The following is a 15,231-nucleotide window of genomic DNA, read 5'->3' as shown; positions in this document are numbered from 1 at the left end:
ACACCAGTTTTGAGACGCTCCATGACATGGCCAGCGATTGTGGTGCGGCCGCTAGCGGCAGCAACTCCAAGAACTCCAAAGAAGCCCTGGGCGTTGAGGAAACCATATCCGCAATACCACCTCCAACTCCTCATCTCTACTATAACCAAACCCTCTCCCCCCCAAACCACCTCACCTCTCTCCTCCCCACCTCTCTTTAAACTCACACACCCGCACCTCCCACCCGCTGCTCCAAGCAGCACACCCCCACCACACAATGTCCCACGCCATAATCGACGCCGACTCCGACGTCCTCGAGCCCACTCTGCAATCGATCCTCGACCAGCGCTCCCTGCGCTGGATCTTCGTCGGCGGCAAGGGCGGCGTCGGCAAGACGACAACCTCGTGCTCCCTCGCCATCCAGCTGGCGCGCGTCCGCCGCTCCGTCCTCCTCATCTCCACCGACCCCGCACACAACCTGTCCGATGCCTTTTCCCAGAAGTTCGGCAAGGAGGCGCGCCTCATTGAGGGGTTTACGAATCTGAGCGCCATGGAGATCGATCCGAATGGCAGTATTCAGGAGTTGCTTGCGGGGCAGGCGGATGATGGGAATGAGGCTGCTGCGGGGATGGGGGGGATGATGCAGGATTTGGCTTTCGCTGTATGTATACCCCCAAGATAGCCCCGATTTGATGGCGGGGTATAACTAACAAACCCAGATTCCCGGAATCGACGAGGCCATGTCCTTCGCCGAGGTGCTGAAGCAAGTCAAATCCCTCTCCTACGAAACCATCATCTTCGACACCGCCCCCACGGGCCACACCCTGCGCTTCCTCCAGTTCCCCTCCGTCCTCGAGAAAGCCCTCGCCAAGATCTCCCAACTCTCCACACAATTCGGCCCCATGCTCAACGGCATCATGGGCGGGCAACTCCCCAACGGCGCCAACCTGCCCGAGATGATGGAGAAGCTCGAGTCTCTGCGCGAGACGATCGCGGAGGTGAACACGCAGTTCAAGGACCCCGATTTGACGACCTTTGTGTGCGTATGCATCCCGGAGTTCTTGTCGCTGTATGAGACGGAGCGCATGATTCAGGAGTTGGCGGGGTATAGCATCGATACGCATTGTATTGTGGTGAATCAGCTGCTGTTTCCGAAGAAGGGGAGTGAGTGCGAGCAGTGCAATGCGAGGAGGAAGATGCAGCGGAAGTATTTGGAGCAGATTGAGGAGCTGTATGATGAGTTTAATGTGGTTAAGATGCCGTTGTTGGTCGAGGAGGTGAGGGGGAAGGAGAAGTTGGAGAAGTTCTCGGAGATGTTGGTTAAGCCGTTTGTGCCGCCGCAGGGGGCCGAGTAGATAATAGATAGAGAGAGATAGATGTATAAACAAGCGGATACCCTGACTGCTGATCTTGATGGTTGATTGGTATTTTGCTATAGCCATTGCTGCTCAAAATTCTAGTATGCCCGGTCTATGTAGAGCTATTCAAGCAACCCCTCTCTGACAGCCAGCCTGCTATGACTTATGTCTTCAATACCCCTCTATCAGCCACTTTCACCACCCCTTAAATCTTCGACCCCTTCTCAACCCCCCTCCCCTCCATCAACTCTACTACAAATTTCACAGAATCTTTCACCATCGCCTCCGTAAACTCATGTCCCGCCCCCTCATACACCACATCCCTAACCCCCATCCCTCCCTCCCACCACCCCCCCCTCCCAACCGCCTCCTTCAACCACCCCAAAAACGGTTCCGACGCCTTATACGGCACCAATTTATCCGCACCACCACTACACACCAGCACTGATTTCCCCTTCACCCTGGATTCTAGGATATCCTTTAAGCGCGCCTCTTCGCGGGGGGAGTCTTGTGTGGGGGGGTGAGAGGGGATTTCGCGGGCGCCGAAGAGGATTCCCCTAGGGTCCCATTTTTGGATCGCGGAAAGGAGGGAGGGGGGGAAGTCGCGGCTGCCGAGGAAGGTGGCCCCGGCGTCGAGGGTGTATGTTTGCCGTTTGGAGAGACGCGCGCGGTCGGTCATTACGCCTGGGGTGGGTGTTAGTTTGTTTCTTTTCTCCAACGCTATATTACCTGATCCCGTGACAAGACGAGAAAATAGGAGGCAGGATAGGGGAACTCACGCATATAATCCGGACACCCAATAACCACCACCCCCGCCTCAACCCTCGGCTCCGCAAACAGCACCTGCCACGCCGCGTGGCCCCCCAGACTAACCCCCAACACCAAATTCCTCCCAATCTCCGGCATAACCCCCTGGAAATCCTCAGCGATATAACTCCCCACATGATCAATCAACAACGACACATCCGTAGCCGTCCCATTATAGACACCAAACATATCCTGCGCGTGCCTTGGATTCCCATCCCTCCACGAATCGTTACCCACCGGGTCCACGAGGCGCGCGCCGTGGTTGCGTTGGTCGAAGGTTAGGGCTAGGAGACCGGCGGATTTGGAGGGGTGAGAGGGGGGGAGGGAAGCTTGGTGCGCGGCCCAGGAGGTGAGGATGTGGGTGCCGATGGGGAGCATGGTGGAGGCGGATTGGAGGCGCGGGTGCAGGAGGTAGAGGATTGTGAGGGAGGTGCAGTTTTGAGGGAGGGAGGAGAGGCCGAGGATGGAGACGGTTATGCCGGCGATGTTGTAGGATTTTGGTGGGGGGAAAGAGGAGGGGGAGGGGCTGGTGGTGTTGGAGAGGGGGTTGTTGGTTGATGCCATGGTGGGCGGTTGTGGATGAGGTGGTTAGAGGTGAGATTGAGGAGATTGAGGTTATTGGGATTTGGAGGGAGGAGAAGGAGAGAGGGAGATGTGATAACGCGGGGTTGGATTGAGGAGGGGTGTCATGTGACTTGCCGCGGGGCACACGTAAAATGAACCGAGTTCGCCGAGAAAGACCAAGATACCCCACAATCGATCCGAGGATCCTCGGTGAGGCTGGGTTAAGCTTTTTAATTTTAGGGCATGGAAGTAAGCACACGAGCGTGGAAGGACAGTGCATTTGGGGACGGGCTGGGTATGTTTTTGAAGAAGTTCTTCTTATCCCGTATGGGAACTTTTGTTATTTTAGATATTCTGCGAATATAGGAACTCAGGGGCAAGGATAATATTTGCCATGGACACTCAAGGGCCGGGAAATATAATGCGGCAGCGGCAAAAGAGACGGAATGGAAATGGACAGGTAATTTATTTGACGTATATATTGGAGACTTGGAAGACACGAAGGATCCGTCAGTTCCGGTTCTGGGGAAGGAGGCATAGAAGAGCACATATAATCAGGCAGTGAGATTCTCCCTAGGCTCTCTGGGTGACATGAGGAGTGAGAGGATGATGACAGGAGGTGACGGGAATTGACAGCAGATGATGGGTGAGATAAGCTGATAGGAGTTATATTTGGCAGGCTTTTTCTGACGGGAATGCGGCATGTACGTACATGTACGTGCATGCGGATGTGACTTGCAGAACCCCTCTATTAAGACCTAACAAGATTCCTGGGAAGAATGGAGGCATTGTTGTGGACTTGTAGGTTGATAGGCGGCTGTCACTGTCCGCCGTACGTCACAGCGTCATGTGAAGAATCATCTCTACGACACAGGGCACCAGTGAAGCCTTGAGGACGCGTAGCTTGAGAGGGGCGAGGACAGGGGGCGACATGGTGATGGAGGCAATGGCAGTGCACCGCCACAACTGAAAGTCTTGCCTTAATCAAGTCCTGCGCCTCCTGCTGTGGTGAACCCACGATATACTTTAATAACTGGTTTATTTCATGTGCTCGTATCGTCGAGCCTATCGTCGAGCCTAGTGGCCACCAGTCGTTCAGTGTGCACGCTCCTGAGGTAGAGTGATGGCCATCAATGGTTGGGATGGCTCGTATAGAACCACATAGGGGCAAGTTGTAGGCGATCTCAAGCCTCTCAGTGGCTGAAATTCGTATACTAGCGGGTGTCTGTTAGCAATGTTAGTAATGTTAGTACTATTGGCAGTTATTGGCACTTTCGTTCGTTGGGGATGTGTGGCTGAGTAAAAGAGGCACAACGACGCTATGTGTCTATTTGTGGATACATCGTGGGTTCGTCGTCGTACGGTAGTAGAGTACCATAGTAATTAATGTATGGGTCGCTGGGGAAAGGACCCCTGAATATGGTACTGAAAATGTTTGTTTTGAAACGAACACAGGGCCGCGTCCAACTCAAGCCGCTCTCTCACCGGTACTGCTGCCGCTCAACAAGACCAACCAACATCTGTGAATAGCAACAGCCTTGTCATTTTTCTCTCGCTCTTTACCTTTCTTTAAAGCTGAAAAAAACAACACTTAATTGTACATACATCTCTGAATCGCGCTCGTTGACTACCCCAAAGAGCCTAGCATCGTCTGAAACGCCCGCGACTTTTATAGTACTTGACACTTGCTTGGCTAAGTATCAGTCTATCCCCTCCTCGGCAGCTCCCCCCAAAACATCAACTTGAAACCTCAAAATTACGGCTATCGCCCGTTTGAGCGCTCTTAAACCTCCTCCTCCGCCTACACAGGCTTCATATTCCCCAGGGACGATCTTCACCCGGTGACACTGGAGGAAGGAAGATTAGCAGGGGCTCCAGAGGACAATCAACACCACCACGCGCTGTTCCTTCACAAGCCCAACCAAGCAAGCCAAGCCGTGGAGTATTACGACTTGCGACGTGCTCAACCCTGCACTCTACAGAAGCTGACACTCTTTACCCATGGCGTATAATCGTTTAGGTACGTCTCATATTTCCTGAAGCTTCATCCCTTCTTTTCATTCCCCATACACGAATTTTACGAAGCCCTTTGACCGAGATCTTGTGCGCTGCTTGAAGTTGTACGAGGATAAGGCAAACAAAGCCGACTTGACTTGGACTTGAGACGCGCTCGGCCGAGTCTCTTGTGACAGACAGTTCCTTCTTGCGACAACTTCAGCTTGTGCTTACTCTTGCGATCAATTGGAATTTCACAAATTGCTCGACTTTGACAGATAGTGGAAGACATAATCTCTAATACTTCGAGTAATAGGTCCGCAAGGCCAGGGCCGCAACGACAATTACGAAATGGATCCTCGAAATAACCGCATGAACTCGCCGGGTCCCAACCAAGGCAACCAAGGGTATCACCTCGACGATGATCCATACGGTGGAAGACAGCAGTCACCAGGACCGGGGAGACTAGATATCCCAATGGGTCCTGGACCTGGTGGAAGACGGACACCAAGTGACAGACTTGCGTCGCAGCCAACAGTAAGTTTTTTGAGAACAAGGCTTGGGAGAACGGTCTTAATAACACTCTGTCGCAGTACTCCGTTGAAAACATTGACAACTCATTCGGACACAACGAGCATTACGACCAGCGTCATCCCTTAGAGGACAGGAATTATCAGCACGACTATGCGCTCAACCCAGAAGATCACCATGATGCATACTATCAACAGCCTTACGAGCCTTCCCCACATGATGGCCACGCTCTCGCCGACTACCCCCATGACGACGGCTACTTCAACGATCAGGATGACAACAGACCGATCCTCGGAGGAGGAGGAGGGAGTGAAGCCTACGGGCAAGACCCTCATGCCGCTCCTGGATACGATGGTAACCACACTCCACAACCCCCACCACAGCCGATCAAGCGATGGAAGACCGTGAAGGAAGTACAGCTCTTCGAGGGAAATCTCGTCCTCGATTGCCCAATTCCACCGATTCTCCTGAACAAGGTGCCCCATGCGCCACCACCTGAGCGTGATGAGTTCACCCATATGCGTTATACCGCAGCGACCTGTGACCCGGCAGAATTCTTCGAGGACAGATTCACTCTGCGCCAGAAGCTCTTCGCAAAGCCTAGACACACGGAACTCTTCATTGTGGTCACCATGTACAACGAAGATGATGTGCTTTTCGGACGAACCATGAGCGGTGTGTTCAAGAACATCGAATATATGTGCTCGCGCAAGGATAGCAAGACATGGGGTCCTGATGCGTGGAAGAAGATTGTCGTCTGCATTGTTAGCGATGGTCGTTCGAAAATCAACCCGAGAACGAAGGCCGTGCTCTCTGGAATGGGAGTCTACCAGGACGGAATCGCCAAGCAGCAAGTCAACGGAAAGGATGTCACGGCGCATATTTACGAGTATACCACTCAGACCGGTATCTCAGTCAAGGGAGATGTTGTGACGCTGAGACACAAGCAACAGCCAGTCCAGATCCTTTTCTGTCTGAAGGAGAAGAATCAGAAGAAGATCAACTCCCACAGATGGTTCTTCCAGGCATTCGGAAGAGTTTTGGACCCCAACATTTGTGTTCTTATCGATGCGGGTACCAGACCTGGTAAAGACTCCATTTACCAGCTGTGGAAGGCCTTCGATCTTGAGCCAAATTGCGCTGGAGCTTGTGGTGAGATTAAGGCTATGTTGGGACCTGGAGGCAAGAACCTCATGAACCCACTGGTTGCGACTCAAAACTTCGAGTACAAGATGAGTAATATTCTGGATAAGCCTTTGGAATCAGCGTTTGGTTTCATTTCCGTGCTCCCCGGTGCCTTCTCGGCATACAGATATGTTGCGCTGCAAAACGATAAGCTCGGCCAAGGACCACTCGAGAAGTACTTCGCTGGAGAGAAGATGCACGGTGCCAACGCCGGTATTTTCACGGCCAATATGTACCTTGCCGAGGATCGTATTCTGTGTTTCGAGCTGGTCTCGAAGAGGAAGTGCCATTGGGTTCTACAATACGTCAAGTCTGCTACCGGCGAGACCGATGTCCCAGACACCATGGCCGAGTTGATTCTGCAAAGACGTAGATGGCTTAACGGTTCCTTCTTCGCGGCCATCTACGCCATCACGCATTTCTACCAGCTGTTCAGAAGCGACCACAGCTTCTTCAGGCAGATCGCATTCTTGATCGAGTTCTTCTACCAGACTATCAACATGATCTTCGCTTGGTTCGCCATTGGAAATTTCTACTTGGTTTTCCGCATCTTGACTACATCTCTTGGTTCCCAAAATCTGCTGGGAAATGTTGGCAGGATTCTCGCCGACGTCTTCCAATGGCTCTACGCCGCTACTCTACTATCCTGTTTCGTGCTGGCTTTGGGTAATAGGCCTCAGGGTTCGGGTGTCTTCTACATGACTATGGTTATTTTCTGGGTCTTCATCATGGCGTAAGTACCTCCCCACTCTCCCATCCACGCACCAACTAACCCCCTTAACAGATACCTCATGTTCGCCTCCGTCTTCATCACCGTAAAATCGATCCAACACGAGCTCGACCTCAACACCACCTTCTCCGTCAGCGAGCTCTTCAAGAACCAAATCTTCTTCACCCTAATCGTCTCCCTCGTCTCGACCTACATCCTCTGGTTCGTCGTGTCCTTCCTCTTCTTCGACCCCTGGCACATGTTCACCTCCTTCCTCCAATACCTCGCCCTCACCCCAACCTACATCAACATCCTCAACGTCTACGCCTTCTGCAACACCCACGACATCACCTGGGGAACCAAAGGTGACGACAAAGCCGAGAAACTGCCCTCCGCAAAGGTCAAGGCGGACGGTAAGGTCGACGTGACTATCCCCACCGACGACGCCGATCTCAACCAGCAGTACCTCAGCGAGGTGAACGTGTTTGCCTCCAAGGCACCGCCGGAGAAGCGCGTGTTTTCCGCGAGCGAGAAGCAGGAGGATTATTATAAGGGGTTCCGTTCGAGTGTTGTGCTGATCTGGATGGGTTGTAATATTGCGCTTGTGGCGGTGGTGTTGAGTACAGGGGGTGAGAGTAATTTGACGCTTGATGGTGCGACGGCGGATAACTCGAAGGCGAATACGTATATGGCTGTTGTGCTGTGGTCGGTGGCGGGGCTGTCGGCGTTCAGATTCTTGGGCGCGATGTGGTTCCTGGTTGTGAGGATGTTTAGGGGAGTATAAGTTGGCGACGAGTTCGATGATGGGGGTGGGTTGTGTGTGTTTATATTGTGTATTTTGTGTATTGCATATACATAACGATCTTGAGCGGTTCTTTTTTCGTTTTTTTTGTAGTTGATAACGTGGAGTGGGGATGGAGGGAGGGAGTGGAGGGTGGGTGTTGCATGTGTAATGATTATTTGTTGTCCGATACCAAGATAGAGTAGGGCTCTGAAATTCAACATAACGATTCGTCTGTACACTGATCACTCCGTTTAAAATTGTGCTTCATAATCTCTCTTCTATGTACACCACCACGCCATCCATATGCCCCCCCCCTTTTTAAATCTTCGTAAACCCCCCAGCAGGAGGCTGCAACCAATTCCTCTCATCATACGCCGCATCCCCCTCAATCGCATGGAATGTATATATAATCCTCCCCTTCCCACTCGTATTCCTCTCACTCTTATGCAATAGATTCCCATGAATCAGCACCAGCGACCCTGCCTTCACTTCGCCCATAACATACTCCCCCCCCTCCTCCTCCTTTCCCGCCTCACCCCCTCCCTGCCCCGCGGGGAACTGGGGGCCATCATTGGTCACAAACTCCGTCCCACTCCCGTCCGCTTTTCGCACAAACCTCTTCCCAATAGCTGCCCACTTGTGGCTCCCGGGTAGGAAGGAGAGACACCCATTCTCCTTCGTCGCGTCTTCGAGAGCGTACCAGAAACCCAGTGCGGAGGGGGGAGAGGTGTATAAGAACGTGCTGTCTTGGTGAGGGGGGACCGCGGCACCGATCTCGGGCTGCTTGCAGATCACCATTGATTGCAGGACTTGCGGGGACGAGAGGCCGAGGGAGCGCGCGATGGTGGAGGGGGCGGGGGAAGTGGTGGGTGTGAGGAGCGAGGCGAAGGGGGGAGAGAGGGTGTGGAGGGAGTGCCCGATTTTGTTGATCGCGCGGTGTTTGGGGTATTGGAGTTTTCCGGAGGTGTCGAATGCGTCTGGGAGGTTAGATGACAAGCCCCTCTTTTTGCTCACCGGAAAGGAGGGAGCCGTGGGGGAGTGACAAGAGACGGGGTGGCACATGGGGGAATGTGTGGTTGGGTAATGCGGAAGGACTGGGAGAATCAAAACTCACCCTCTTCGAAGAAGAAACGGATCTTATCCCCGCTCTCTAGGAAATAGTCGTCGCCCACGTGCTCCACGCCTTCGCCCTCTCCCGTCGAGAAACGGGTCATGGGGTGGTCCTCGATGGAGAAGTTCTCGAGGAGACTGTGCGTCTCGGTGAGGAGAGAGGCTACGGTTTGGGAGTCGAGGGCGTTGGGGATGATGAGGTAGCCATCGCGGTTGAAGGCTTCGATTTGGGCGGGCGTGAGGCTTGGAGCGGAGGAGGACATGATAATGGTGGGGTAGGGGTTGGCAGGTGGAGTTTATGCTGTAGATTTGTGAGTATAGAAACTTGAATATGGGCTCGGGGAAGTGTATACGACTCCTACCAGTTGTGAGTATAATGAAGGTGTATATTCTGTATATTGATACTGCCAAGATGTTCATGAAGGTGGGGTAAGTTAGTGAACGACTGAGAGATAATGATGCTCTATCAACAATAACAGCGGGGTCAAAATGCCGTCGTATAAGAAGATACGTACCGGGAACCCGATCGCTCCTTCCTTCGTTGGGTGTTAGATCTGCTTAGCGAGCTCTTCCTTATCACACAGCTCATATGGCCGAGTGGTCTAAGGCGATGGTTTTAAGAAATTCTTCTGAAACACCATTATCGAAAGATGCGTGAGTTCGAACCTCACTGTGAGCAACTAAATCTTTTTTCATGTTTGGGTTGTCTTTATAGTGTTTTGCTATTTTGATATATTTTGGGTTTTATCTTTTGCTATTCGCTCTTTTTTGCTCTGGAAGGGTTTATAGTCGAGAGCTCTTTCCTTGGGAATCTTTGTTGTATGACTGTGTTGTGTTGTATCTGTATGTAGGGTCGCTTTTGCAGGAAAGAGGGGAAGAGGGGTACGAATTGACCTGCCCCACCACTGACCACTCCCACTGGGGTCCTCGTCATCATCAACAAGTAAGCTCGCGACATCAACAGTATCAGTTTCAGAGCTCCCTTTTCTGGCGCCTAAACCCCCATTTTCATTTTCACTTTTTGCGCTCATTCTTGGATTCTATTATCTGCAGCGTTGCGACTACAATCAGCCATGTCTATTACTCTCGAGTCCGTACTAGCTGCCTCGCCAGCTACAACCCGCGGCCAGCCCACACAGCTGTCTTCCTGCCCAAAAGGCGAGCGCATAGCTTATGCTGTTAGTTCTACCACCCTCATATAATGCCTACAATCGCCCGTATCTGACGTATACTAGTCTGGGAAATCAATCTTCCTCAGGAGCATCGACAACCCCGAGGTCAGCAAGCAGTACACCGGCCATACCGCCCAGACGACCGTTGCGCGCTTCTCACCCAGCGGATACTACGTCGCCAGTGGTGATGCCTCGGGGTTGGTGCGTGTATGGGATGCGGTGGAGGCGGTCAACACGAAGGGCGAATACCCGATCATATCTGGGCGCATCAACGATATTGCGTGGGACGGCGACTCGCAGCGCATAATAGCAGTTGGAGATGGACGCGAGCGCTTCGGTCACTGTGTTACGGCAGATAGCGGAAACTCTGTGGGGGAAATCAGCGGACATTCGTCAATCATTAACAGCGTTTCGATTAGGCAGCAACGACCTCTCCGAGCGGCTACTGCGAGTGACGATATGAGCATGGTCTTCTTGCATGGAGCACCGTTCAAATTCAATTCGAAGGTCGGAGCGCTGCATAAGGGATACGTCTATGGTGTTGCATTCTCACCGGATGGAAGCACTCTGGTCTCTGTCGGCGCCGATAGGAGAATACAACTTTATGATGGCAAGACAGGAGAGGCGACCAAGCAGATAGGCGAGGGCGAGCACAAGGGTTCTATCTTCGGCGTCTCGTGGTCCAAGGACTCAAAAAAGCTTGTTACGTGCAGCGCAGATCAAACCGTCAAGGTCTGGGATGTCGAGTCTGGCAAGAACGTGCAAACATGGCGCTTTGGTGGGGAGGGCAACGTTAGCATCCCAGACCACCAAGTTGGTGTTGTGTGGCCCGCTGGACGAAGTGATGGGTTAATCATCAGCATTAACCTCAACGGTGACCTCAGTTACCTCACCGAAGGCTCCGAAAAGCCGCTCAAGGTTGTGCAAGGTCACAACCGCAGTGTCACAGCCATCGGTGTTAGCGACAAGACCCTTTGGACGGGCAGCTTCGAAGGCCGTGTATGCACATGGGATATCGCCTCCGGCAAAGGTCTCGCAGTCCGCGGCCAAACACACACCAACCAGGTAACCGGCTTCACGAACACACCCGACCGAACTTACACCATCGGATGGGACGACAACCTCCGCATCGTGGACGAGCCAACCCAGACTTTCGTGGGCGAGAGCACAAAGCTCGATGCCCAGCCAAACGGCATCGCCTCCGCCTCCGGCCGCGTCTACATCGCCACCACGACCGGCGTCGACGTTTTCTCCAAGGACAAGCTCGTCCACCAGCACGCAACCAAGGATTTCACACCCACCGCCATCGCAGCCTCCAAGGATCTCCTCGCCCTAAGCGACGACGCGAATAGCGTCCACATCTTCACCGTCTCCAGCTCCGGCACCCTGACCCCCTCAACCGTTCTCTCAAAATCCACCGCAAAAGTAACAGCGCTCTCCTTCTCGCCCTCCGGCGCGCTGCTCGCAGCGGGTAACTCGTCGGGTAAGATCGTCGTCTACGATACGGGGTCGTGGGAGGTGGCTACGGATCGCTGGTCGGCGCACACGGCGCGCATCCAGAGTATTGCGTGGAATGCGGCGGGGACGCATGCTGTTAGTGGGGGGTTGGATACTAATGTACATGTTTGGAGTTTGGCGCAGCCGGGGAAGAGGGTTAAGGCCGCGAATGCGCATAAGGATGGTGTGAATGGGGTGGTGTGGGCGGGGGAGGGGAAGGTTGCTAGTGTGGGTGGGGATGCGGCGGTGAAGTTGTGGAAGGTTGAGGGGTTGGCGTAGATAGGCAGGTGAAAATGGGGCTTTGGTGTAAATGAGTGGGGTGAATAGGGGTATATGAAGCGCAGCATTGGGAAGCTAGTTCGTGTTTTTGCATTGATCGTTTCTGATATTCTTTGCATCTAGTAGAATATCTAACGCCCGATTTGTGTCGTGGGTATCGTATTTTCTTACAGTAACCTCCAACGCCCACCTCTTTATCAACAACTCCTCCCATCCCGAATCCCAAACCCTCGTCCAAGTCGCCTGCTCCCAGTAAAACCATCCTGATCTACAAAGAACCCTTTTCGACCCCCACCCCTACTCCATTCACCTCGCCTTTTCCTTCGGCGGCACCTTCGTCCCCGTCCTCCTCCTTACAGGCTGGTAGAAATCATTGAAATTCATCACAACCCCCAAGAACCGCATATCCACATCAGGCTGATACGCCAGATCCCCCAACAACGCACTTAGCTTCGCCCTAAACTGCCCTCCCAGCGCCTTCAACCGCTCCTGCAGCGTAGGCAACAACTCATCCTCACCGCCTGCACTGCGGAGTCCCGGGATCGCGCCGGGGACAGGTGTGCTGCTCAGACTGTCGTGGGCGAGGTGTTTTGGTCCCCGCCGTGTTGTGGCGGGGGTGGGAAGGACCTCGTCGTCGGACATGTCCATGCGTGAGTTCACGCGTATGGACGCTTCCTGGCGGCGAGTGAATTCTGCGACGTTCCAGCTATACAGCCCGTCTACGGCGTCGCGGTAGGCAAGCATGATGCGCAGCAGGTCGCCGAGTTGCATCATGAACGTACTCGGTGCGTCGTCGGAGTGTCCGCGCTTCTTGGCGCCGAGGAGGCCCTTGTGCGTGATCGCGTTGAGGTAATCGGTGTGCGAGCGGATTATGTCGTCGAGTGTGCAGCCTTCTTTGTGGATAGCGGTTTGGAGCTCGTCCCAGGAGGACTCAATCACTTCGAAGAGGATGTAGTACTGGAGTTGGCCGATGAAGTGGATCATTTCTGCGACGACGCCGCGGGTGGATTTCCAGGTTTCGCCGACGCTGGCGTCGACGCCTTGGAGGACGCCGCGGGCGCCGGTCATGCATTTGCGCCAGGTGGTGGAGAGGACGAATTCAACGCGCTTGATGCGCCAGAGGAAGTTGAAGACTTTGAGGTATTGGCGGTTGCCCCATTCGGTGACGACTACGTCGACTGGGGCATCGATCTTGTACTCGAGTGTGAAACAGTCCCAGCCAATGTCTCCATGTGATAACTGAAGCATTCTTGCGTCAAGCCTCCTCAGTACCTCTGGCGAATCATACTGTGCATTGGAACCCCTGATTGCGTGCTCGAGCTGTGCTGTCAAAGTATGACGGTATTGGGCGCCGGCAGGTCTATCCAGATTGGCCGATAATGACTCCATCAGCAGGGCTATGAAGTCGCCTTGGCCGAGAAGGATGTAGTTCTTCAGTGCCTTGAGATGCTCGAACAATTGGAACTTGTCTGCCATAAGGTGAATCAGCCTAGCCATTGTGGTCTTATAAGCTTCGTCAATCCAGGTCTCCAGCGTCTCCGTGTCGCCGTATCGAAGCTCTTTCGAAGCGGCTTTTGAGTATTCCTCGACCCATAAAGAGTCGCCACAGCCATGTCGGATGAAGTTGAGCGATTTCCCAATCAGGAACACTTTTTGCGCAAAGTCTTCCGTTATGATGCTCGGTATCATGTCATCGTCGAGCTTATATTTATCTTCCCAGACACTGCTTGCCCCGCCTCGGCTTCGCCCATCCTCTGCAGTGTTAACAGCATTTGGATCCTGCTCGGAGACAAAGAATTCATGGTACGGGTCCGATAATTCACCGTCGTAAATCCATTGCCGCAACATATCGTAGAAAGGACGCGTCACATGCGTCAGGAGTCTCTCAGCAAACGCCCCAACCAAAGGGTCTCCGTGAGAAGAAGAAAATCCGTGAATGAGCGATATCAGTTGCCCACCTCGTCGGTTCTTTGACTCCTCTGCGATGAGACTGAGAAGGCGTAGTCCCATGGTGGCTTCACGCGTCCAGACCACGCATCTCTTTAACGTGACTCCGGCTTTACCGATTCCACCTCTAGGCTCATTTTCGTCTAGAGACGACAAAGCTCGTCTTATTTGCCCCTCTAACGTCGCCACTAGCCCCAGATAAGACCTTAATTCTCCCGCGACTGCTGCGCGGAGACTTTGGCCGAGGAGCCCACCCTCAGTGGACGCGACGAATTCTGTCAGGCCCCTGTATAGCAGCGACGGTTCTGCAAGGGTGTGTAGTATAGATATTATAGGCGGCGGGAGGGAATTAGGTAATTTGAGAACTGACGTCGACGGGAAAGCCAGAGTCGTTGACGTGAGCCCTTGTAGTGTGAACGGGAGGTCTCGTAACAGAGTTGTCTCCGACGGACTGATCTCGACATAGTTCTCCGCCAGCATCAAGGTCTTTGGGGGTTGTGATTTGCCCTGATCTGGTATATTTTTTGTGGCGGCCGCTTCTGCTTCCCTTGGGCCTCGCTGGTTCCCATCTCGTACGGGGAGATTGCGTAGTCCTTGAGGCGCAAAGGCCTCATCGTACACCTTCTCTTCTCTCCGCGGCCCATTGCGTAACGATGATCCAGCGCGCACGCCCTCAAGCAGCCTTCGATCTTCTCTTAACGCGCTGCTTAACTGTCTCGATTGGTCTGATAGTGGCGGCTCTGGCTCGTCGGAGTCCGCCAGCTGGTAAAGCAGGTATAGGATCGCCCATTTCTGATTCAGTACAGGCTGGATGAGTAGTCGGGAGTATAAATTCGAAAACTTCAGCGCCTTGTCCGGAGGATTATTCTTAATCAGCTTCTTTTTTATGAGATCCCCCGCATGATTTACTGGAAGCACATTAGTTGAGTTCAGGTATGCAGCGACGCAAGCGGCTCACAATCTGCGACCACGGCAGGCGCGGTACGGCTTTCGAGGATGCTGGAACCAAGCTCATATGCATTCTCTTGCCTCTCATCAAATGTGTCGTCGTCTTCTCCAGGTAGGCGCCGAATGAATTGCTGAACTAGGCCAGAGAGCGCACTGCGGACGCGAGCTTCCCGCTCCTCCTGGGCCATCCTCGCATTTCCCCAGTCAACAAAAATATTAGGCCGTACTTCGCTCGGAATCTATGGAGTGACAAATTGATATTCACAATAAGTAAATTCTTTGAATGTTGTTCTGAGAACTTTCAGGAATGCTCTCTGTTGTGCTGTCTGTTTAGTCCTGTCACTTCAGATGGTCCCGCACCAAGCG

General features: G+C 53.3%; 6 protein-coding genes and 1 non-coding gene across 7 annotated transcripts; 4 read left to right on the top strand and 3 right to left on the bottom strand.

The window, feature by feature from the left end:
* Window positions 1-115: 115 nt before the first annotated feature.
* On the top strand, window positions 116-1,381 carry GET3 (Golgi to ER traffic- protein). Its single transcript, XM_018278681.2, has 2 exons — window positions 116-640; window positions 699-1,381. The coding sequence occupies exons 1-2, from the start codon at window positions 257-259 to the stop codon at window positions 1,332-1,334; spliced, it is 1,020 nt and encodes a 339-aa protein (XP_018126126.1). The 5' UTR covers window positions 116-256; the 3' UTR covers window positions 1,335-1,381.
* VE01_09266 (uncharacterized protein) lies at window positions 1,373-2,762 on the bottom strand. Its single transcript, XM_018278680.2, has 2 exons — window positions 2,117-2,762; window positions 1,373-2,021 (listed from the first exon to the last, which is right to left on the bottom strand). The coding sequence occupies exons 1-2, from the start codon at window positions 2,706-2,708 to the stop codon at window positions 1,543-1,545; spliced, it is 1,071 nt and encodes a 356-aa protein (XP_018126125.1). The 5' UTR covers window positions 2,709-2,762; the 3' UTR covers window positions 1,373-1,542.
* A 1,353-nt stretch (window positions 2,763-4,115) lies between these two features.
* On the top strand, window positions 4,116-8,101 carry CHS1 (Chitin synthase 1). Its single transcript, XM_018278679.2, has 4 exons — window positions 4,116-4,728; window positions 5,020-5,240; window positions 5,297-7,152; window positions 7,204-8,101. The coding sequence occupies exons 1-4, from the start codon at window positions 4,710-4,712 to the stop codon at window positions 7,910-7,912; spliced, it is 2,805 nt and encodes a 934-aa protein (XP_018126119.2). The 5' UTR covers window positions 4,116-4,709; the 3' UTR covers window positions 7,913-8,101.
* A 64-nt stretch (window positions 8,102-8,165) lies between these two features.
* VE01_09264 (uncharacterized protein) lies at window positions 8,166-9,285 on the bottom strand (the record flags this gene model as incomplete). Its single annotated transcript, XM_018278678.2, has 2 exons — window positions 8,166-8,889; window positions 9,027-9,285. 2 exons carry the CDS (start codon window positions 9,283-9,285, stop codon window positions 8,231-8,233), a joined length of 918 nt encoding a protein of 305 aa, XP_018126118.1. The 3' UTR covers window positions 8,166-8,230.
* Window positions 9,286-9,605: 320 nt separating this feature from the next.
* On the top strand, window positions 9,606-9,702 carry VE01_09263 (the record flags this gene model as incomplete). The annotated part of the gene is made up of 1 exon: window positions 9,606-9,702. It is a non-coding gene; the product is annotated as a tRNA-Leu (tRNA).
* A 173-nt stretch (window positions 9,703-9,875) lies between these two features.
* Window positions 9,876-12,158, top strand: AIP1 (WD40 repeat-like protein). The gene is made up of 2 exons (XM_018278677.2): window positions 9,876-10,200; window positions 10,258-12,158. The coding sequence occupies exons 1-2, from the start codon at window positions 10,096-10,098 to the stop codon at window positions 11,968-11,970; spliced, it is 1,818 nt and encodes a 605-aa protein (XP_018126127.1). The 5' UTR covers window positions 9,876-10,095; the 3' UTR covers window positions 11,971-12,158.
* Window positions 12,051-15,200, bottom strand: SPC98 (Microtubule-nucleating Tub4p (gamma-tubulin) complex component). Its single transcript, XM_018278676.2, has 2 exons — window positions 14,876-15,200; window positions 12,051-14,825 (listed from the first exon to the last, which is right to left on the bottom strand). Exons 1-2 carry the CDS (start codon window positions 15,051-15,053, stop codon window positions 12,277-12,279), a joined length of 2,727 nt encoding a protein of 908 aa, XP_018126121.1. The 5' UTR covers window positions 15,054-15,200; the 3' UTR covers window positions 12,051-12,276.
* Between the last annotated feature and the right edge of the window lie 31 nt (window positions 15,201-15,231).

Source organism: Pseudogymnoascus verrucosus, assembly GCF_001662655.1.
Source record: "Pseudogymnoascus verrucosus strain UAMH 10579 unplaced genomic scaffold scaffold_63, whole genome shotgun sequence".
NCBI lineage: Eukaryota > Fungi > Ascomycota > Leotiomycetes > Thelebolales > Thelebolaceae > Pseudogymnoascus > Pseudogymnoascus verrucosus.
This window is presented reverse-complemented; position numbering and strand designations above follow the sequence as displayed.